The 22,940-nt window shown below is 35.6% G+C and overlaps 1 protein-coding gene across 5 annotated transcripts; it reads right to left on the reverse strand.

Moving 5' to 3' along the window:
• Positions 1 to 634: 634 nt before the first annotated feature.
• LOC106051687 (diacylglycerol kinase epsilon-like) lies at positions 635 to 18,806 on the reverse strand. 5 transcript variants are annotated; one of them, XM_056021972.1, is made up of 9 exons: positions 18,735 to 18,806; positions 13,725 to 14,405; positions 12,406 to 12,549; positions 12,088 to 12,288; positions 11,631 to 11,744; positions 11,051 to 11,122; positions 9,396 to 9,523; positions 5,365 to 5,476; positions 635 to 3,350 (listed from the first exon to the last, which is right to left on the reverse strand). In XM_056021972.1, the coding sequence occupies exons 2-9, from the start codon at positions 14,403 to 14,405 to the stop codon at positions 3,225 to 3,227; spliced, it is 1,578 nt and encodes a 525-aa protein (XP_055877947.1). In that variant the 5' UTR covers positions 18,735 to 18,806; the 3' UTR covers positions 635 to 3,224. The 5 variants fall into 5 exon arrangements, with proteins under 5 accessions (XP_055877947.1, XP_055877946.1, XP_055877945.1 ...); XM_056021971.1 differs by lacking the exon at positions 18,735 to 18,806 and adding an exon at positions 18,514 to 18,701; XM_056021970.1 differs by lacking the exon at positions 18,735 to 18,806 and adding an exon at positions 18,491 to 18,701.
• Between the last annotated feature and the right edge of the window lie 4,134 nt (positions 18,807 to 22,940).

Genomic DNA, 22,940 nt, shown 5'->3' on the forward strand with positions numbered 1-22,940 from the left:
CACATGCGTGTGTGATTTAGATTTTGCGATTCAACTACCTCACGTTTGTTTTTTCTTCCAGAGGGTATCATTTTGTTGCATTTGTTGTAAAGGTCAAGGCTGTACACGCAGACGTGCCGAAGGCAGGATTTCCAACATAAACAATGTTTCTTCAAAGTATTATGTAGGTTACGTGTAATCTCTGATTTGTCTTAGACATATTGTGTATAGACATCTGTTGGAAAACACAAGCTACTGTAGTAGGATTCTGAATTATGGCTTTTTTTTTCTGTAGGGTGACATGATTGTTTCAATAATCCAAAGCTGTGTCCACACAACAAGTGTTTCACAAGGCCAGTTGTATATTTTTCCACGTCCGATGCCGACAGAGCCTTTTTATTTTATTTTTTCTTTACATCTTCTGCGCCTGTCTTCCAAAAGAGCTTTTATCAGGGCCTCATGTGTGTCCAGCGGCCTACGGAAGAGCTCTCCAAACCGACTCTTTCAGAGGCCATCTGCTGTCAGCTTCTTCTATGCCAGTGAAGGCAAAATGGCCCCTGACCTGATCTCTAATTCTACTTTATATAGCATCTTAATCAGGTCATTAAATAAAAAAATAAAAAAAAATATTTTGCTGATAAGCCACAAACTCAACTTTTAAAACAACAACAAAATTTTGTTTATTTATGACCATTCCCTTCTATTGACAATATCCAAACCATTGTATAGTATAGCACAGTTTAGTTTTCAATCTATAATAACTAATAATAAAACTGTCCAATATTAAATCAATATATTAACACATCTGTAAACTGATAGTTTTAGCTCAATAAAATATATCAGGCATTCCAAGATCTAATTTTACAAAATGTTCAAACCGACTTCAACAATCGTCTCCAGGCTGGAACTTCAACTAAGAAAAAAAATAAAAATAAATTTAAAAAAAAAACATTTTTATGACACAGGATAAGAACATAGTCCCACAAATAATTATTAAAAAAATTTTAATGTGAGAATTGCTGTAAGTAAATTTAACAAAAAAAGTTAGGCCAGCAACTAGATGCCTGATAAAGTTTAATACCCACCACTAGCATGAACCCAAAAGCACATGAAATATGCTTACAAAAAAAAAAAATTAATCCAATATACAAAACTGAAGCTGGGGATTTGAAGTTCAAATTCAGGAGAAGTCTGGGGTTTTTTTAAACTTACAATTTCAATATGTTATTATATCCAACTATCCCTAATAAGTGACATTTTGTTCCCCTGGCAATCAAATCATGAAATAAGAACAATCTGGCATAAACTTTGTCACATGTAAACTATGAGTGAGTCTGGTGTGAATGTACACTTTGGTTTCTTATAGTTATACTGTTTTTTGTTTGGTGTAGTGCACAAATTGTAAGACACATTTCCTTACGGATAATAAAGATTATTATTATTATTTGAAACGGTATACTGGTCACATAACATCCTAATTAACCACTGTCCCTGGTAAACCACATGACCCACAGACAACTGGGTCTCAAAAAAAAAAAAAACAACATTTTCTTTTGTTGTACCATACTTCCACAGCTTTAAAAACTCATCAAAAAAATGGATAAGAAAAAAAAAATGTGTATAAAGAAAAGCACAAACAATAAAAAAAAACATCAACATTCTTTTGCAAAAAAAATCATTAAAACAAGCAAAATAAAATATCACAACCAAAAAAAAGGTGACTGGTCAAATATTAAAAATAATTAATATCCATCTTGGTTCATTTCTTCCACCTTGTAAGTAAATATCACTATCACTGCCATTCAGTGGGTAATCAGAGTGAAAGGGAGGGAATCTAATTTGATGATTTATTTTTAATTCTGCTAGCACAGAACAAAAGTTATAAAATCTTGGTGAGCTGTAAGTTAAAGTAAAAAAAAAAATTATAAAGGAAAACAGTTGTTTATATATAGAATTATCCTAAAATATATAAACTATATTACAGTCTATTATTACTTTGCTGCCTATGTGGGGAGACATAATGGCAGACCATACTATATGTAAGATGATTTTGTTTTTAATTAGATATATTACTATTTCATATAAACTATAATGATCAAATTTCATTTCCTTAGAACAGTGGTTCTCAACCTTTTAAGCTCCGCGACCCTTTATACAATATGCCACTCTGCCGCAACCCCCCCCCCCCCATAGACACACACAGCAATAGAAGAATAGACAATAACAATCCTTATTTTTGATGGTCTTAGGCGACCCCTGGCAAATCGTCAATCGACCCCCAAGGGGGTCATGACCCACAGGTTGAGAACCCCTGCCTTAGAACCATGACATTTATTTGAAGAAAGTTTATTTAAAAGGTTTACTCATTCTCAACAAGACATCAGGTTTTCATTGGATAAAGAAGTAAAAATAAAAAGAAGTTAAGTACAGGGTATTACAAAATCCTAAAATGTAAAAAAAGATCTTTCTTACTAAAGTTGTAGGTCAACTAGTATGCTAAAGTAGCCAACAACTTTACGGCAGTGAAAACCTCGCCGAAAAAAATCACAATTAAAAGAAAAAACACATGAAGGAAATTAAGTCTAGGTAAAAACAATGGATATAGCCATGTATTTACGTAAAAATTATTGATTAAATTAAACAAACAAGATTTAGTGAAATTCATTATAAAGTAAAATAAAAAATAATATCACTGGTACATAAAAAGAAACAGAGACTAAAACTAATAGAAACTATACACATAGCAGGCTTGAACAAAAAAAAAAACTTGTGCCCACAATGTGCAAGACAGTGAGAGGTGTTACAAGTAGCAGGGAGTGGAGATGGCATATGCTATTTCTGTTCTGTTGACGAGCCATATCAATGATTAATAAGCTATAAAAATATAAATATTTTAATCACTGGCCCATGTGAGTTTCATATTAAAACATCACAAATTTATTTAAATAGATGTACATCAGTATAATATCACAGAGAGATGACTGTCAAAGTATAGATAGAAGATTGTCAATACTGCGCTTGTATTCATAATAATAGACATGGATTTCTGAGTCTTATCTCTGTAACAACTGTTGATGTCAAAAGCAACACAATGACATCATTATCAGTAACTGTCCATAAACTGACATTTAAGTTAAAAATAATCCAATGACATCACAGATGTCACTGTCAATATCTGTTCCATAATACAGTATCTAAAGTTAGTTGCAATACTCCAACCATTAAAGCCTGCTGTGTTCTTGTGTTCAAGTGGGTGAGGACAATGCCATCATGGCTGCTTGGCCTTTGCGTGTGATGGTGATGGTAGCAGGATGCTGCTCCCATGGTTCTCCATCAATTTGCATTGGTGTATTACCTCCATGTAAAGTGATCTGTTGAAATAGAAGTCATTCAATTTAAATTTTACAACTCAGCATTACCAGCATTGCAGCCAATTGAAATTGTTTTTGTTTCATTCCTAAAATCATATGATTGTCTCTATAGACAACGCTAGAGTAGATTTATTTTTTTTTTCTTTTATTAACAGGGTTTGGGTAGACCTAATCTAGTCAACAGGAGGTAACAGCAATGACTATCTGCTATTTTAAAAATTTCTGGGCTCTTATTCGAGTATTTAATAAAAGCTTAAAACCAGGTCAAAAATAAAATCGGTAGCAATAAAAAAGTGTCACGTACACTATGACCATATATGGTAACAGTTTTGAGCTGTTCGCCGACTTAGCTCGAAATAGCAGGGAAACATTAAACTGCAATGATTGGTTGGTCTGGGAGGTGTAAGTTGTTGATCACGTGATTACGAGCTGAAAACCGGGGAAGATGCAAATTAGCCTGAGTCGGTTGTAAATATTAGTAGAGATAAGATCTAACTTGTATGTAGTTAAGAATATATATTTTATTCGTATCAAGACTCAGATATATTATTGAATAGATCAGTTATTCAAGTACATTTAAGCATTGTAACTATTTGTGTATAGTGTTTTCAAGTTATTAATTAAAGTAATTGTTTTTGAACGGAGAGAAGTTTCTTCATTGAATTTAGATCGTACTTAGATCATATTTGTCAAGTTGTAACTCCTAGACCTAGATGATCCTCTTATCAATTGGCAACATTCTGTATGATCGTATCATCAACATAGATCTGTCTACTTCTATACCATGATCTTATCGAAAGATCATTTCAAGATCCTCGGCAATCACGATCGTTGATGGTGCAATATAGTTCAAGTCTGATCGTGACAGTAACACCATCTTAGAGTGTGACATCAACACCATTGATGATCGTGACAAAAAGAATAAGCAAGGATTGTAAACAAACAAGGTCCAACTCGACTTCTGAATTTTAAGTCATTTTAGTATTAGACAAAATAAATCTTAATGTAGCCAGAAATTCTTGAATACTTCATGCTAAATGTAGTAGTGACAAGAAGCACATTTATCAGCTGTTACTTCTGAAAGAGTTTGAAAGAGATTCACTTTGGTTTAGAGAACTTGATTGGATATATATTGTTATAAACCTGGTGGAGGCACAGATGGGGGTAGTGGTGTGTGTGTAGTCAGCCGACGCAAATCACCCCAGGCCAGCACTAGACGAGCGGTCAACCATGACGAGTTACGACGATCGGCCGAGACGAGTGTCAACATGATGGTTCAGAAAGGAGGTTCACGACAAGAGTTCAGAACACGGTCGACTACAGCACAGTTCAGCGGTGTGGTTCTGTACGGAGCATTACGACGGTTCAGTGCGGAGTACTATCAAGTACAGTTGAGACGAACGGCGTCTTGATCTTGGTCTGTGATCGAGTCCGACACAACGAGCCTAGTGTGTGAAGTCAGTCCTGAACTGTTGAACCCAGTGCAAGCCCGGAATGAGACGGAGAGGCCAGTGCAAGAGTTGATACGGCAGTACAGCTATTAACAGAAGAGATATTTGTACAGTGTATGTGCTGCCAATTGTACAGTATTGGCTGTTATTTATTCAACTATTAAAGTGTTACGTTACTTTGGAGCCCTGAGTTGTCAAGTTCTTTAAGTTGGTGGTGTATGGTGCAGTTTGCAGAGAGCCTGGATAGCGAGATACGTAATAATATTATAGCTTATATATAGCGCTACTTTCATGCTTTTAGCATGCTCAGAGCGCTTTTGGTCCAATCTCATTTGTGGACCAGTGGGGGGGAGGGGGTATCTAGGAGTTGGTTTTCCGTGCTGCCTTTAGGCGCTCTGCCCGAGTTGGGTGTCGAACCTCGAGCCCCCTTCTAGGTAACCAAGCCAAGCCAAGTTCAAGCGCACTTGGCCTCTCAACCACGCTTCCCATGTGTCAGGGTGTCGGCAATTTCAAACGTGTGTGTTTGTTGTTAGCAATATGTCAATGCATGCATGGCTACCTACTTTAATGTTTTGAGCCTGTCCAAGTCGGAGGGGTGTGGCTAGCCCCACTTGAAGTTGGGCAATATGGAAAGATGAGAATAATCCCATAACTTCCAATTTCCCATCATCATATCTGTGGACAATAAATTATTAGGGTTTAACTATTTAAAATATTTTATTACATATACCATTAGGATTGTAATTAAACATCTGAAACCAGACACAGAATGCCTACTGTGACAAATAAAAAGGTCTATGTCCAGTAGTTGAAATGTGTGTTTTAAAATCCATATGCGTATGCTAAAGTACAAATGTATTATTCTTCAAGCTAAACTTATATACACGGTACCCATGGTATGCAATATTTTGTTGCAAGCCATTATGGTGTTAGAAGTTCTGATGATAATATGGTACATACTTTTTTTTTAACTACATTTCTATTGCTGTGTTTAATCAAACTTTAAAATGAGGCACCAATCTTGTCATTTGATATATTACAAAATGATACCGAACATTAAAATGTGACTCCAGTTGTTAATGATCCATGTATATTTATCTCTTTAATTAAAGAACCAGCACAATTTTTTTTTTTTCAAAATGGCGCTGCACTGTGGCGACATGCAATTTGTGCTTTCATTATTATTTCTTTGCTGGATGTATATTGAATGTTCTTTTGTAATCAGTTATGCAGATGAAGACTTCTGTTTTCAAGGTGGGCTCCACAATGAGTATTTACATTAAACGTTTTACTAGATCTAGACTTGTTCAACTTTGGTTATTTGGTTAGAAATAAAAGAAGAAAAATGGCGAGCCAAGATGGCGGCCGTTCTAGTACTAGATCTATTCATTATAGCAAAGATCAACTCCTCGGACTTCGTTCAAAGAGGAAGCCTCTTCCACCGTGTTATGCACATATAAATTGTTTCTACCCTTCCTCTATTAGTACAAGGAAAAGAGGGAAAAAAGGAGGACTACGGCAAAGACTGAGAAGAAGAGGGTTTCGCCCACCACTTCCTACGATTATTCTAGCTAACGTCCGCTCAATAAGAAATAAAGTGGATGAGATATGTGCCCATGTACGCTACGACCACGTTTTTAGGGAAAGTTGTCTATTGGCTTTTACTGAGACATGGTTAGAGTCATTTGTTTCTGTAGCTGGAGAGACTATTGAAATTGTGCAAACCTTTAAATACCTTGGTACTATCCTAGACAATAAACTAAATTTTACTGCAAATACTGATTATATCAGCAAAAAAGGGCAGCAAAGATTACGACTACTAAGAAAACTGTCCTCGTTTAATGTTAGCGAAAAGGCCTTGGCTATGTTTTATCACGCTCACATCTGCAATATTTTAAGTTTCAATATCACTGCCTGGTATGGCAATCTGAGCATTAAAAATAAAAATAAACTTAATAGAATCCTAAATGCTGCTGGCAAAATCATTGGCAAAAAACAAACCCCATTTGGGCAGTTGTTTGAGACAAACATCTATAAAAAAGCTAACAAGATCCTCGAAATAAAGAATCACCCTTTGTGTCAGGACTTTGTGATTTTACCATCACAAAAGAGATACAAGACACCGATAGCAAAGACAAACAGATACAAACACTCTTTTGTTCCCCTGGCAATCAAATCATTAAATAAGAACAATCTGGTATAAACTTTGTCACATGTAAATTATGAGTGAGTCTGGTGTGAATGTACACTTTGGTTTCTTATAGTTATAATGTTTTTTGTTTGGTGTAATGCACAAATTGTAAGACAAATTTCCTTACGGATAATAAAGATTATTATTATTATTATTATTATTATACTTTGACATCAACAGATTTATACACTGACACACATCCTTCACACATATCTTATCTTATATAATACAGACGTTACTTCAAAAAAGAAGATGATTACATGATTACGATCACATAACCTGGGACCCTTCAATTTACTAGTGCTATCATTCATTATCCCTAACCTAGTAGTGACCAGCAACTCTCCAAGCCCTCGTCTGAGCTTATCTAATATTCGCCATTGTTTTTCAACTCCAGCAATTATAATCATGTGCGGTATTGTATGTTATATGTCATGTTTATAAATATCTTATCTTATAATTATATTACAGACTTTATTTTTTAAAAAAGTAACTAAAATATGTTAACTAAAAGTAAATACATGATAAATACAAACACATATTACTTTGGGAATGATCTAGGTGTGATCTAGATGAAGAAAGTGCCTATCTGGGACAGAGTTTAAAATGATTCTAATAGCTAAATAGTAGATGTGAACCACAGTTTAATTACAGAAGTAAATACATCATGAAAAATGTACATGTACATGAATTAAACTATCAGATGTGGAGATAAAGTAACTGCACACACGTCTGCTTTCATAAAAATGTGTTTACAAGAGGTTGGTTTAATGAAGGAGTAGTTGTTTAAGATGAAAAATAGTGTTCACTTTATGCCACTAATCCACCCTCCAATATGGTTAAGCTCATCACACTTGCTAAGTTGTGCTGGACCCAAAAGACAAGAAGTATTTTGATTGTTTAAATTTACTGTTGAATGAACAGATACAAAACTAGTTTGCATGTCCAGTGTCAAATTTAGGAGACCTGGTAAAAGTCTGTATTTGTCTTAATAACTCTAGGGCCAATAACCCAATTTCAGGTTTGAAAAAGCTACGCCTTTAAGTCTAAGCAAAGAGAGGTAACTCTTTAATTTTTTAAAAAATGTTATTTAAAAATTGGAAAACAAAAATGATTTTAAAAAAATAAATTAGCAATTTATAAAAAAAAAAAAAAACTACTTTCACAAAATATATACCCTTAGAATAAAAACTAGCTTAAAAAATACTCAGTTTTTATCATTGTAGATTTTCAGAACAAAAATAGCTATATAAATCTATCACTAAAAAAACCACAACAGCTTCTGGTTCAGGTGTGGGGACAAAAGGCCGAGGAGAGATCTGAATGGAGGGATGTGTTGAAGCAGGCCAGAGCCCTCCATGGGCTGTAGCGCCACTCAGCTGGATGAATGTCACTAAAAAAAGTCACCACGATTGTGTTCTCCCTCTGGACTAGACGAGTTCTTCTTATATAAAGTTTAAAAAAATTGCTGCAAACTTCCTACAGCATTCTACCACATTCAGACAGTAAACAAACATCCTGCTGCAATATTGGGCTAAATGATAGACATCTCACTTTCTGTTTCTGTGTTCACATATAGTTGAGTGGGGAGTATGAATATGTGCATATATGACATAGGATTATGATTACTGTGTAGAGCCCAACAGCGAATAGAATGAAGTTAGACATGGAATGTGCTGGCAATGTGTTGCAGTTTAACTTCAACTTTCTCACAGGTTCACGCTGTGTACTGAGACAAAATTGATCACATCTATGCATGAATGAGGAGCAAGGAGGGATGGTAAGACTAAACTGAGAATGACATGAAAGAGTTTTAAAGAGGAGTGAGACATTTCAGGGGGGGGGGGGCAAAGTGGGGTCACTTCTAAGCAAAGAAATGAAGTAAATGAAAAGCTGATCAGCAATGAAGAGCGTAGGAAAAAAGAAAAAAAAAAAGTGTGCACAGAGCAAATTAGGTGGAGGGACAAAATAAGGTGCAGAAATGCTGTCTTAAAACAAACATTTAGCTAATTATTATAAACTCAATACATGTGTTGAAAACAGCAATCTAGTTCTTATCAATCAAACAAAAAAAGTTTGACCATTGGGTACTAAATAATGAGAATCTACTCAGATATTTTCCATGATATTTTTAATCAAAGTGTAGACATCTCTGTAACCGTCATAAATGCTAAGCATTGTTGAGCGCGAACTGAAGCACAAATTATAAATAGCCTTACAGCAGTGTTTCTCAAACTGTGGGGTAAGCCTTATTGCTATGCTAGGAAGGGGAAGTTAAGGGGCTAAGGTATAGAAAATGTCACAAGTAAAAGTTTGAGAAACACTGCCTTTCAGGTAACCTATAGATAATGACACCATACGGTGCGTGAAAGGATGTTAGATTACATTATTTGAAATGTTTACCTTGGTTCTGTCATATTTGGTTCTAGATTGTTTCCCCACGGTTGGCAGCCTCCACCCCAAGAGGAAATGTTTAAAACAACAACACCTTCCAATTCCGGAAGTTCAATTTCTCGACCATCTAGTTCTACCTGTTCAAACACATCAAACATCATCTCTCAAATACACAAACTAAACGATGCTTAAATTTTTTTTTTTTTAATTTTTTTTTTAAATTGCTTTTGTATAGCCACTTCATGCTTATTCAGGGTGATCTCTACTAAAGTGGAAAATTTGTCAAATAGCTATTTATTTTTACAAAGAATAACTTTTACACATTTTTTAAAGGTCCTATATGCTTTATTACACTCATAGATGCTCAAAATGTTGTCCATGCACATCAGAGCAGCAACTTAACCTAGAAATCCAAGCTCGTGTAAAATTTGGAAAGGTAACTTGTAACTTGGTGTAAAGCACAAATTTTAAGACAAATTTCCATACAGACAATAAAGATTATTATTATTAACTCTTTACCTTCGTAATTATTTTTACACGTTCTGACAGAATTGTTAATTTTTCACATTTGTACCTTCTACCCTGTTATCTTTAAACTTCATTAACATTTCTGTTTGTAATCAGAAAACGTTACTTTTGGTATAGAATTATTGGTGAATGCATGCTCTTTTTATATAACACAAATTAAAAATTATAAAACCAGAAATTAATTTAATTTAATAAGGTCAAATTAACGATGGTAGCGTTAATTAGGAGAGAAAGAGTTAAGATCGTTTTCGAATCATCAGTAGAATTAATGTCACGTTGACAATTCTAAAACTCTGTTAATAACAATCTCCAAATGCAGTAATCTAAGACATTGAAATCTGGACTTTTGGGGCTTCTTATTCATGATCTCATCTGACCTTCAAATTTCCTGAGCACAGTACACTATGGTCAAATCTCTTTTGTGGACCAGTGTGGGGAGGGGATATCTGGGAGGTTTCTGTGCTGCCTTTAGGTGCCCAGTAACCACAATTTAGCTTGAGTGAAGGTTTGAACTCAAAGCCTCTTGATAGCCAAGTGGTTTTTGCCACTCTTTCACACATAAAAAATGTAAAGTTCCCCTTTCAGACCTAGTGGTCTATAGGGCAGATGATGTAAAGGTCACACAGAGTAATAGAAAATGTTTCCCTAAATTCATACTTGTCAAGTTGAACAAAAACAAATAATGTAGAGCAACATGAAACTGGCTATCTTTGGTAATTCCAATTTAAAAAAAATAATTCAAAGTGTAAAAGCAATTAAAAACTTCTAGTTCTGAACTGGCAATGTTGAACATGAACTTTTCATGAACAACAAAATTAAATTGAATCTTTAATGTCGATGTTTATTAAATATTAAAGCACCTAGCATAATTTCATAAGTTGGTTAATCCTAACTAATCCATTGAAATCTTTAATGCAGAAACAAGAGCCACCATTATTAAGCTCCAAGCATTGACCCAGCAGCTTAACTGATAGTTAAAATTTAGATTTAACTTCCTTAACTGAGACAACATATTTGTAACAAATGCCGTTGCTTTTTTTTTTTAAATTAAAGTTTAATAATCTAATGTATTTGTAATAAAGTTAACTAAAAAAATTATATTAAGTAAAAAAACACACAACAACTTATCAACATACCTTTAGTTTCTTATGTAAATCTTTACATTCTCGTTCAAGAACATCTTTAGTACCATAAGTAAAATAACAAACCTAAAAGGAAAATAATATTATACGTGACTGAGACATTTAATTTTAATATTAGCTATTTTATTTTTATATTTAATTCATATGTGTATGTTCTAAATTTCTTCAAAGTAAAATCTCTCCTAGCTTTGAAAAATAAAGACAAGCTATGGGAGCCCTTCACAATTTCATAGTAAATGTTAGAGATTCATTAATGAAAATCATATTAAATGAAGAATTTAAATAGCAAATAACAAATATTTAAGAATATTTTTTTTCTACATATTAATAGAAAGATCAGTATATTACATAGAGTAAAAATTAAAATAAAAAAAAAACTATTTGATAGGCTTAAATCATTGAATCATATTGAATCAAGCATGCCAGTGATGAGAAAATACTATTTTAAATTCACTATTAAAATGTATCTAGAGATGATAAAAATGTTGTATTAGTTATATTTCCCACACATGTGTTACACTTAAAATTAAAACTTTTTTTTTGGGGGGGGGGGGGGAAGAGGGTATAATTGTACCTTGTTTATTAAGCGGTGTGTAAATACCGCTGGCCAACTCTCACGCTGACGGTGAAAATTTAGTGTTACAAGAGCATCCACTCCAAATGATAGGTAATTGTTCATAGTGTAAGCCTGCAAATAAAAAAATTGTTGAAATTCAGTAAAAATGCTTTGTGTATCACTAGCAAGAAACCTCCAATTTAAAAATGTGTTGAAATTCAGTATAAATGCTTTGTGTATCACTAGCAAGAAACCTTCAATTAAAAAAAAAAAAAGATGTTTGTATCTAACAACATTAATTAAAAATAAATATGTTTATCAATAGCAAGAACTTTCTATATAAGAATGATGTGTACAATTCTAACAAGTATCTTTAATGTCATAATGATGTATTTTCTCTTAAATAAGATATGTCAGTGTTCTATCAAGCATCATCAATGTAGCAGATAGCTTTCATCTAAAACAAAGAATTTACCTTATAATGTTGATAAAATGGAATATGTTTTGAATCCTTGATGTGGACACTCCAGCGGTCTAGATTGACTGCCCTTGATAACTCAATCTTTTCTAAAATAGCACTCACATCCACATCACCAGAGTAGCCTTCCCCCCAGCCTAAAACTCTGGAAAGATCATTTCCTGTTCCTAGTGGAAGTATGCAAACTCGAGGAGAATTCTGAAATATTTTTATAATAGATTTAACAAAGCTATAAATGTGTTGCAAATTTTTACTTCTCAACATTAATACATATATCCTAACTCTTTAAGAAAAAACTGAACTGTTAAGACTCACCATGAGCTGCAGGTTTTCTATAGCAGTCAGCACCCAGCCTATGGTGCCATCCCCACCACACACTAACAAAGTGAAGGTCACTTCTGGCAATAGGTTACACCATTCAAGGGCATTCTGTGGGCTAATATCATGAATATCTATCACCTGATGGAACAAATTTAGAAGAATATTATTTAAAATCATTGGTGAGACAAAAAAAAAGGGTTCAATTATTTCACTGGTTTAACCAATGGCATAGTTTAAAGTTTAAAATGAACATCTCCTGCTTCTAAAAAAAATATTTGCTCAATAGCTGTTTTTATAATAAAATAATTTTACTGTTTTCTTCAATCCAGACTGCTAATATTTTATTTGAATCAGCCCACCTCTTCCCCTTTTTAATTACATTTCAGTTTCATACTAGCACAGCACTCTCTGGATGTAATACTTCTGCCTAGATGGTGAAAAGATTCAATCTCAAAGTCAATCTCAAAGTAGTAAATCTCTTCTGCAAACAGTGTGTTATTAGAGGTCTTCCAGCTTTATCTAAAAGACCTGGACCAGTGGCTATCTATCTGGAGGCCATTGAAATAAATAAATAGCCAAAAACATTAAATTGAAAGAAAAAAATGTTCTCTGGAAGAAATGCTGTCTAAACGAATTATGAACGGCTGCATTAAACTTTTAACACTCATTTCTAGCAGAAAAAGACATAAAGGCTGCATTAAACTTTTAACACTCATTTCTAGCAGAAAAAGACATAAAGCAACTAATTGATGATCTCTAGAATAGCATAAAATCATCTTGAAAACACTAATGAAATTGAATACCATCTAGGCAAACATCAAATACGGTATATTAATTCTGGTTTAATACAAAGTTAATGAAACTCTTCAAACAGAAAGAACTTAATGAAATAATTTTAAGAGAGCATAATAAGTTGCTTAAAATTAAACATCCGACCAAGTAAAATCAGCAGACGGCTGCAGGGTGAATATTCTAATTTAATCATATAATCATTAATGACAAGAATAACAATCTATGTTCACGTATTCAATCTTAGAAAATAAATAAAGCACTTGAAATAACTTTAATTAAAGATTCATTGACAAAAAAATCATTTTTTTTTTTAGAAATTGTAAAGTAAAAAATTGAAAATTTTACACAATTTAGAAAAAATAAGTTAATTTTTACTTAAGTTCAGATAATTATGTAAACATGCCATCATTTAAGACTAAGTACATGTAATTGGTCATTTTAGCAACCAATTAGTGAACTAGTAGATTTTGGTCCTTCAAACTTGACACACCCTAAAGATCTCAGAAATTTTTTGGGTATACCTGTGCAGGATTCAAATGCTGACGAAAATGTCTCAATATTAACTGTCCATCGTTGCTGCCACTTTTCCTGTTTGCTATGACAATGAGTGGAGACCAGTCATCAATTTGTGGATGTCTTAACTTCTTGACCACTAAACGTCTTTGCCGGGTACCTTTAACCCCTACCCATTTCACTTCTATACAATGTGGAGGGATGATCAGTTTTCTGAATCTTCCTAGATCACAAAGGTCAGCTTTGGTGGCACAAACATCATGAACAGTATTTTTGCACCAAGCACAGCGCAGGTCTGTGAGGGCTAGATGCATGCCGCACTCTATGGAACACACCAAACAATGAGTGTACGGTGGTAGATTACCACGAACCCAGTGGTGCTGCAAGACATCTGCTTTAATGGAAGTGGCTTTGCAAGGAATAGTTTTATTGGCTTCTTTCATGTTATGGTCATCAACACAGATACCGCAGGCCTCACATTCAGCTCCATTGCTAAGCCGTTTTTCTTCAATATTGCAGTATGTTAAAGAAGGAAACATGTCCACCATATAAAACCTATGTCCTTTACTAGAGTCCCATATTGGTACAGAGTAATGTCGGAGCCTATATTTTCTGTATTGATTCATTAATAAAGCAACAAGTACCAGTAAGGTGACCATCATGAGGAAAGACAAAGTCACATCGTCCATCTGATAATAGAAACATTAATAATTATTAATAGCTTTAAAACATTAATTGCCAATTAATAGTTTAATTTTAATAAAATAAAATGGGTAGATTAATATCAATTAATACTTTTTTGCCACAAATTAAGTCAAGAATTAAAAGGTAACTAATATAATAGTGAAAAAAATAACACTATGAGGAAATCTAGGCTAGGATTGATTGGCCCTCACGAGGACCTCTTGAACTGTTAAAAAACTGAATGCAGACACAGGTCGCTCAGCATGGCAAAAGATTCTCAGTAGGCATGGTCTTTGGCTTCAAATTAGCGGCCCATACTTTTTTCTTTCATTTATAAATTATGCATTCTAGATATTTTGATGTAGGTCATGTTTATTCATTGAACAAATAATTATTAATCCCAATAATATTTCTAATTATGATTTTGCCGTGTTCGGGGAAAAAGAATGAGTTAAATTCATTATTATTTGCAGAACACCTCCTTTTCATTATCTTTAACAGCTAACAGTATAAATGTGATTGGAATGTCTTTCTAATAGATGAGTGGAAACTTATTTTGATACACCCATGAGCCTTATATGGGTGTGAGTGCCGGGGGAGTTTAAAACCAAAGCTTTACATGTGACATGCTTACAGAAAATCTAAAAAACTGCCATCTGCTTTGGAAAAACGGAAAAAAATACCTAACCCTTATCTAAAACTGGACTTGCACAGACCCTAAACGTTGATTTTTGCTTCAAACATAAAAACAAATGAGCTACAAACAAAAAAAGCATTGCGTTCGGCGAATGAGAATTTGATGAGGTGCTCGAAATATAAGAGCTTGCTAGAAATAATAAAAATATTTTATTCAATCACTTGACATAGCTCAATGAATCTGTCTAGTAGATTTAAGTAGATCTATACTCAGCATGTAGGCCTATTGCCCTACTCTATAGACTTAGAATATAATATTTTTTTAATTGTGCATATCTGTTGAAAATTTCATTATGTTATCTTCAAGCATTAAAAAGTTACAATTTTTAGTGTAAAAATTCCTTCTTTCGGTCACAAAATTATTTTTTTTAAATCTAATACTAGACAAATTTTCCAACACTAAAATGATCATAACTTATGTTCTAATTAACATAGAAGCATAAATGAGGTATCACTGAACTCCATTCAAAAAGATCTACCTAACTATACTATAAGTATAATACTAGTTTCATTTACATTCAATAAATTTGATTTTTTTTATCAAAGTACCTATGCTTTTTTTTTTTTTTTTTTTTTTTTTTTTAGTTTGTAAAATGTTTCGGATGTTCCTTCAGAGTTGAAGATAGTTTACTTCCTAGTCCAAACCTCCCGCAGGACGACGGGGTATGGGAGCGGGCAGGGTTTGAACCCGGGACCATCGATAAATCCGAACGACAGTCCAGCGTGCAAACCGCACGACCAGGCAGCCAGCCTATACTAAAGGAGAAGGAAAACTCTGAATTCAAACCTCTGTTGCCTTGCAGCTATACCCAATCATGGGAAAGGCTTCGGGAGTCAACCCTGAGGAAAAATCAGGAGCTGGTGACCCTAAGACAGTTTGCAGCACCCAGTGCTACACTCTGGCAGAACCTGCGACGCCGCTGACCCTAAACTGTATCGGCACTGCCGTTGCTCAGCTGCGTGGAGTGGGGGGAACTGCTGTGTGGGCGACATCATTCCAACCACAGCTAATGCCCAGGCATTCATGATTCATCTCATTTCCTAAACTGTATCGGCACTGCCGTTCCTTTGGATACATCAGCTGCGTGGAGTGGGGGGAACTGCTGTGTGGGCGACATCATTCCAACCACAGCTAATGCCCAGGCATTCATGATTCATCTCATTTCCATGAGATGATCCATAGCCATAGTTGCTTCGCGACAGAAGGAGGCCATAGAGAGAGCTTAGTACTTAGATCTATATTATAGTTATATATGGCTCCTTTTGTCTCGAAAGGCAATGGATGCGCCCAAGTGAGTCACTGGTTTTGGCTTAATCTTGAGACGGGGCAGAATCTGGTGTGGCTAATCAAGCCAATTCTAGAACGGCAGACTTTGCCACAATTCGTACATGTGTATGCCTCTGATTTAGGGCTAGCAGACAGGGCAGCTTTCTTTTTTTCCCTCTTGATTAAAGCCGCTTCAATTCTTTTGTTCTCAGCAAGGGTTGTCCCAGCACGCACAGTCTGTCTCCATGCACTCCGGTCTTTGGCTATGTTTTCCCACATACTTTCACTGATGCCTGAGGCTCTCATGTCTCGCTTGCAGACATCTCTATATGTTAGTCTTGGGCGGCCCTTGGGTCTGACTCCTTCCACAAGCTCAGCATATAAGATATCTTTCGGGATTCTACCATCTGGCATGCGGGTGACATGTCCGAGCCAGTGTAATCTTCTTTGTGTCAGGAGAGCATACATGCTGTTCATATTGGCCAATCTCAAAACTTCCTGATTGGAGACATGGTCCCTCCAAGAGATGCCCATTATGCGTCTCAGGCAGCGCAAGTGGAAACTATTCAATCTGTGCTCTTGGTACATGTATGTTGACCAGCTTTCACTGCCATAAAGGAGAGTGCTCACAACACAGGCGTTGTAGACTAGGATTTTGGTCGCTGTGGTCAATTTACCATTTTCCCAGACGCGCTTGGAGAGTTTTGCCAATGCTGTGGTAGCTTTTCCTATCCTTTTTGTCAGCTCGATGTCTAAGTCTAGGTTACTGACAATTGTTGAACCCAAGTAGGTAAATTCCTGCACCACTGAAAGGGTGTGGTTCCCAATTTGTATTATAGGTATTTCTGCGACGTCTTGTGCCAGGATTTCGGTCTTGGAGAGACTTATAGTAAGGCTAAACTCTTGACAAGCAGCTGCTAAGGCGTTCACTAGCTTCTGTAGACCTCCTTGTGAGTGAGATACGAGTGCCACGTCATCGGCAAACAGCAGTTCCCTTATCAAGATACGACGCCTTTTCGTTTTGGCTTTAAGACGTGCCAGGTTAAAGAGCCTTCCATCGGATCTGCTATGGATGTATATTCCGTCTTCCAGGGATTTAAAAGCACTGGATAGTACGACTGAGAAGAAGATGCCAAATAGTGTAGGGGCCAGTACACATCCTTGTTTTACACCGCTCTTAATGGAGAATGGCCTGGAGGAAGAACTTTCAAACTGAACGGTGCCCTGCATATTTTCGTGAAAAGCTGACACTAGTTTTCTTAACTTATTTGGGCAGCCGATTCTCTCTAGTACAGCAAACAGACCGCTTCTGCTAACAAGGTCAAAGGCCTTGGTCAAATCAATAAAAGCTATGAAGAGGGGCTGCTTTTGTTCTCTGCTCTTCTCCTGTAGCTGCCGCAGAGAGAAAATCATATCTGTTGTAGATCTACCTGCCCTAAAGCCACACTGCGACTCTGGATAAACACGATCTGCCAGGATCTGTAATCGCTTTAGTAATACTCTAGCAAAAGCCTTTCCGACTATGCTAAGCAGTGAGATGCCTCTGTAATTGTTACAATCAGAGCGGTCGCCTTTATTTTTATAAATTGTATCAATGTTGGAGTCTTTCAATTCCTGGGGGACCATTCCTTGTTCCCAGCACAAGCTTAGCAGTTCATGGAGTGGTTTGATTAGGGCATGTTTTCCAGCCTGAATTACTTCAGCAGGAATGCCATTTCCATGAGATGATCCATAGCCATAGTTGCTTCGCGACAGAAGGAGGCCATAGAGAGAGCTTAGTACTTAGATCTATATTATAGTTATACAACTTAAATACTAACTAAAGTCTAGTAAAGTTACTAAGTAGATCTAGACCTGTAAAGACAGTAACAGTAAAGAGCTAATCAAATGAGTCGACTCACTGAACTGTGACTGAAGAATGACTAACTTAAACTAGAAGACTCTACTCTCTCGACCTAGAATAGTAGAATAGTGACTTCTGAATACGGCTGAATAAACTATTTACTAGATAATTTAGTATAAAGTGAATACGCTAGACTAGAATACAATACTACTAGATCTAGAATCATAGATCATTAGATGTAGTTCTATAAATAATATTATAATATATGAATGAATATGATTCACAGTGATTGTGACTAGAATTTTACTAGATCTAGAATCTAGATAGATCGAGAGTCGTCTATCTAGTCTAGTTATTTTTTTGGAAATCCATTGCTTTGATGATTGACATCACACTCGATCAGTGCAGTCTAGACCTAGAATATAATAGATCTAGATCTATATAGATTCTAGATACAGCTTAATCATTAATGAAAATATAGCCAGATCATAGACTTATGACTTATATACATAAGTATATGAGCCAGACCTATATAAATCTTTTCTAGATGTACATCTGTTCCACGACTACCGCGGGCCGTAGTTCGTGCATGCTCTGCTGTGTCAGTCTGGACACTTTGACTGTGACTGTGGCAGCTCCAGATCTAGATCTAGATCTATAGTATCTAGACTAGATATTTTAAATATTAGATCTAATAGATTAAACCCATTTGTACTTACAGGGAATGATAGCTACTTTGTCCGATAAAGTTTGACTAACAGATGTGCAATTCTGTCTATATCTTATCTATCTTATCTTATCTTTGTAAAATACAGATGTTCTTCACCTACACAATATAACGAATATAATGATATTCTTCTTAGACTTAGTCTGTTGGACCGTTAAATTGGTGCGTCACACGTAATCTGTCTCACGTCTTTCACCATTCATCTCTGTGTCTTCCCATCATCTTCTTTTTTTGAAGTAACGTCTGTATTATAGGCCTATATAAGATAAGATCTCTTTCTCACTTTGTCTGCTTCAATTTGTTTGTTTGTTTGTTTGTTTTACATGTTTCGGATGTTCCTTCAGAGTTGAAGATAATTACTTCCTAGTCCAAACCTCCCGCAGGACGACGGGGGGTGGGAGCGGGCAGGGTTTGAACCCGGGACCATCGATAAATCTGAACGACAGTCCAGCGCGCAAACCGCACGACCAGGCAGCCATCAAAACAAGATCATAATTGCGATATGGGCTCTACGATGACCTGCCGACCACTGTAATATTTCTTTTCTCTAGCAGTAGTACTGTTCCCTGAAGGAAGCCTAGGGGTCTTTGCGACCTCGTGATATGGCCATGGGCTTACAGTTTAAGTTTGCTTTATTATTATTATTATTATTACAGTGGTCGGCAGGTCATCGTAGAGCCCATCGCGATTATGATCTTGTTTTGAATTTCCTCATTTGTGAGGAGTCTTTTTCTAAACACCTCACTTCCATATGTCTAGGATCATCCTAGTTCTGCTGTTAGCGTCCAAGATTTGCAAGCACACAAGAATGTCGCCCTGACCAAGGAGGGCATCCGTCTGACTTTAATACCAATGCCGAAGAGTCTATCAACATGGAAGGTTGTATAGTAGCCTACCGGTATCAATTGATTTTTTTTTCATGTTTGTGTTCACTAAGGCCTATAAAGGGACTAATTCAGCGTATACCACCACTTCAGTGAAGTACTATTTCTTTCTCTTGTTTGAGATACCAAAACAAAGTAATTTATTACCAAGAGTTAATTAACTAATTGGTTACTTTTTTTAAAAAATTGATTCTTGTGTTGTCCAGTAAAAGAAATAATTGTGCAGAATTTCAGCTTGATCCGAGATTGGATGTCGGAAAAATAAGTGAACAAACTTTAAGCCAGACAGACAGAAGCACAGACAGTCAGACAGAGTGAATTGATATAAGCTTTGTAATAATAGAAGTTGACTAGCCTATTAATTTTTATCACATGTGAATTATATGATTGGGTTGGTCGTTTCGCTGTAAATTCCAAGGATTTCTCTGCTACGAAGGTACAACTTGGTGACTATAGTCATGAATCACAATTATTATTTAAGCAGTTAAACATGCAGCCAAATATAAATCGAAAGGAAAAGGCAAAGAGAGATAAAAAGCGAAAATTGGGAATAGGCTTACTATGCCAAGAGATGAGTAAAATTACTGATTTCCTCGCCAGTTATGCCAGAACCTTGTTGAATCTCATAACTTTCTTATAATACAGACCTTACTTCAAAATAGAAGATGATTACATCCTACGCGTCATGCATTTAGTCATGCATATTAACCAATGACTTAAATTCTGCCAAGTCACTGGTTTTCCTGGCTAGCTCAGGCAACCCATTCCATGCTCTAATAGAGCTAGGGAAGAAGGAGCATTTGTACAAATTTGTCCTAGCATATGGAACGAGGAAAGTGCGTTTATCTTTGTGTCTTTCTGAGTATTTTATTTCACAGAGGAACATTCACAGTTCCCTTTACTCCTCGAGATCAAGCCACGTTAGAAGATGTAGAAACACTATTTCATTTTCACAAAGATGCAGACTTAAACGTTCATTTTACTAGATATAGGCTACATGTCCGCCTTCAACTTCCGACTTTTTTGAACAATTAGTCTATAAGTGTCTAAGTATTTCAACTTTCGATCACGAAACAGTAATGTCTTGCAGTCATAATACTATTTGACGTTGACTTACCCGAGTTGGCATTACGCAAAAAAAAATGACGAATATAAATGAGACACTTGGAATAAACGTTGGTAACAAAGAATATGAACAGGACGATGGCTATTACGACGACGGTTTTATGGAAATGAGTGTTGTCTTGTAATAATTGTCCAAAGTGCTATTACTGAAATGTCTGAAATAGAGGTACACCTATTAACGGGGCAGGGGTATTCTGTAATCATCAGATAGTCTTGTGAATTAGTGCTTACGCTGTAATATAAATATATCATCTACGTACCGGTAAAAAAAAAAACAACTTGTGAAAGAAGGTTTTTGCACTTTAAAAATATGTTTTAAAAGCATCATGATACGAGACACTAGCAGTTTTTCAAGTTCGGTGATAAAGACCTTCACAAGAAATTGCTTTGAACACAAGAATAAACGTGTAGTTTGTTGATGAGGGACCTTCTTATCCCTTAAACGTAGGTCCGTGTGTTTGTTTTCAGAACTTTTCATCTTGCTTCCTTTTAAAATTTTGTTTTGTTTTACCTATATGTTTTCTATGTTCCTTCAAAATTGAAGATTATAATATCCAAGCCCAAACCTCCCACGTGACAGCCGGGGGAAGGGGGGTGGGTGGCAGGGTACAAACCCTGGACCATTGAGACGACACTCCAGAGTGTATATCACACAACAAGCAGCTATCAAGAGTTATGCTTTACTCTTTTAGTTATATTAGAATAATGTAATTAGCAAAAATTTAGAGTTCCTATAGTCTATTTACATTATTACATGTAGAAGTTGGTACAATACGTTATATAAACCAACATTAGCCCGGCCCCCTATCTTATCTTATAAAATACAGACGTTACTTCAAAAAAGAAGATAATTAGGCTACGTCCTACGCGTCATGCCGTGGTCATGCATGTTAACCAATGACTTAAAATTCTGCCAAGTAACTTGTTTTCCTGGCTGGCATGCGTTCAGTTTTTTTTTGCATTATCATCTTTTTATTAAGTGGGCGGATAGCAATAGATACATATCATATGGCAAGCAAGTTGTGGACCGGATCGTACGGTAGGCCTAATGTCAGGGCCGATTTTGAGACCCAGTCCGCATCACTAAGTCAGCTATCTCTTCCTCTAGCCAGACCATCTTTCCCCGCAAAGCGCAAGTTAGTAATTCTAATTCCGTCAATGCTTATGGTACCTTCACTAAGTTCAAGAGCATCCCCATTATCCTTTTAAGGAAGACATTGAAAAGTGTGGATGAAGAAAACAAGAAGACATAAAAGATTCTGTTGGTGTTGGGTGTATTTCTCGCACAGTATCCTGGGCTTTAGGATTTGTTCTGATGTGCTGCAGCCTTTCTAAAACCCTCTTGTTCCTGTCATACAATTTTTGTCTGCTAGCCGAACAAAAAAGACAGGATTTTTTTTTTTTTAATGTTTTAAATGTTTGTTGATGTTCCTTCTTGTTGAAAATAATCTACTTCCTAGAAGAATATGTATAAAGGTCATCTGTTTCTGTCGCTCCTGTTCAGAAGCCAAGCACTTTGCCATTCAGCCACCGTGCTTAAAAAAAACTATAACAGAAGCAAAATAAAGTCGTGAGATTTGAAGCCAACGCATATTTACATTTGATTAGAGAAACACCGTTAACAAAATCACAAAAATTAGAGACACTTCAGAACAGAATAAAAAGTAAAGCAACAGTAATACATAAAACCCTGAACCATAATTTACTAATACAAAAACAAAACCTAATAATATATTACACATATAAGACAAAAAGATAAAGCACATTTCTTAATCCATGTGCTAGGACAAATTTTTACAAGTGCATCTTTTTTTCCTAGTGCAGTTAATAATAGGGTTGTCTGAATCATTCACTAATTAACATGCATGACTAGATTGACTCATGAAATGCGTAGACGTATAGTCATCCTCTCTTTTAAATAACGTCTTACGTCTGTAATTTATAAGATAAGAAAACAGAATGCTGATTCGACTCTCTTGAGAAATTCGTCTGTTTTAA

This window comes from Biomphalaria glabrata, chromosome 2 (assembly GCF_947242115.1).
Source record: "Biomphalaria glabrata chromosome 2, xgBioGlab47.1, whole genome shotgun sequence".
Classification (NCBI taxonomy): Eukaryota; Metazoa; Mollusca; class Gastropoda; family Planorbidae; genus Biomphalaria; species Biomphalaria glabrata.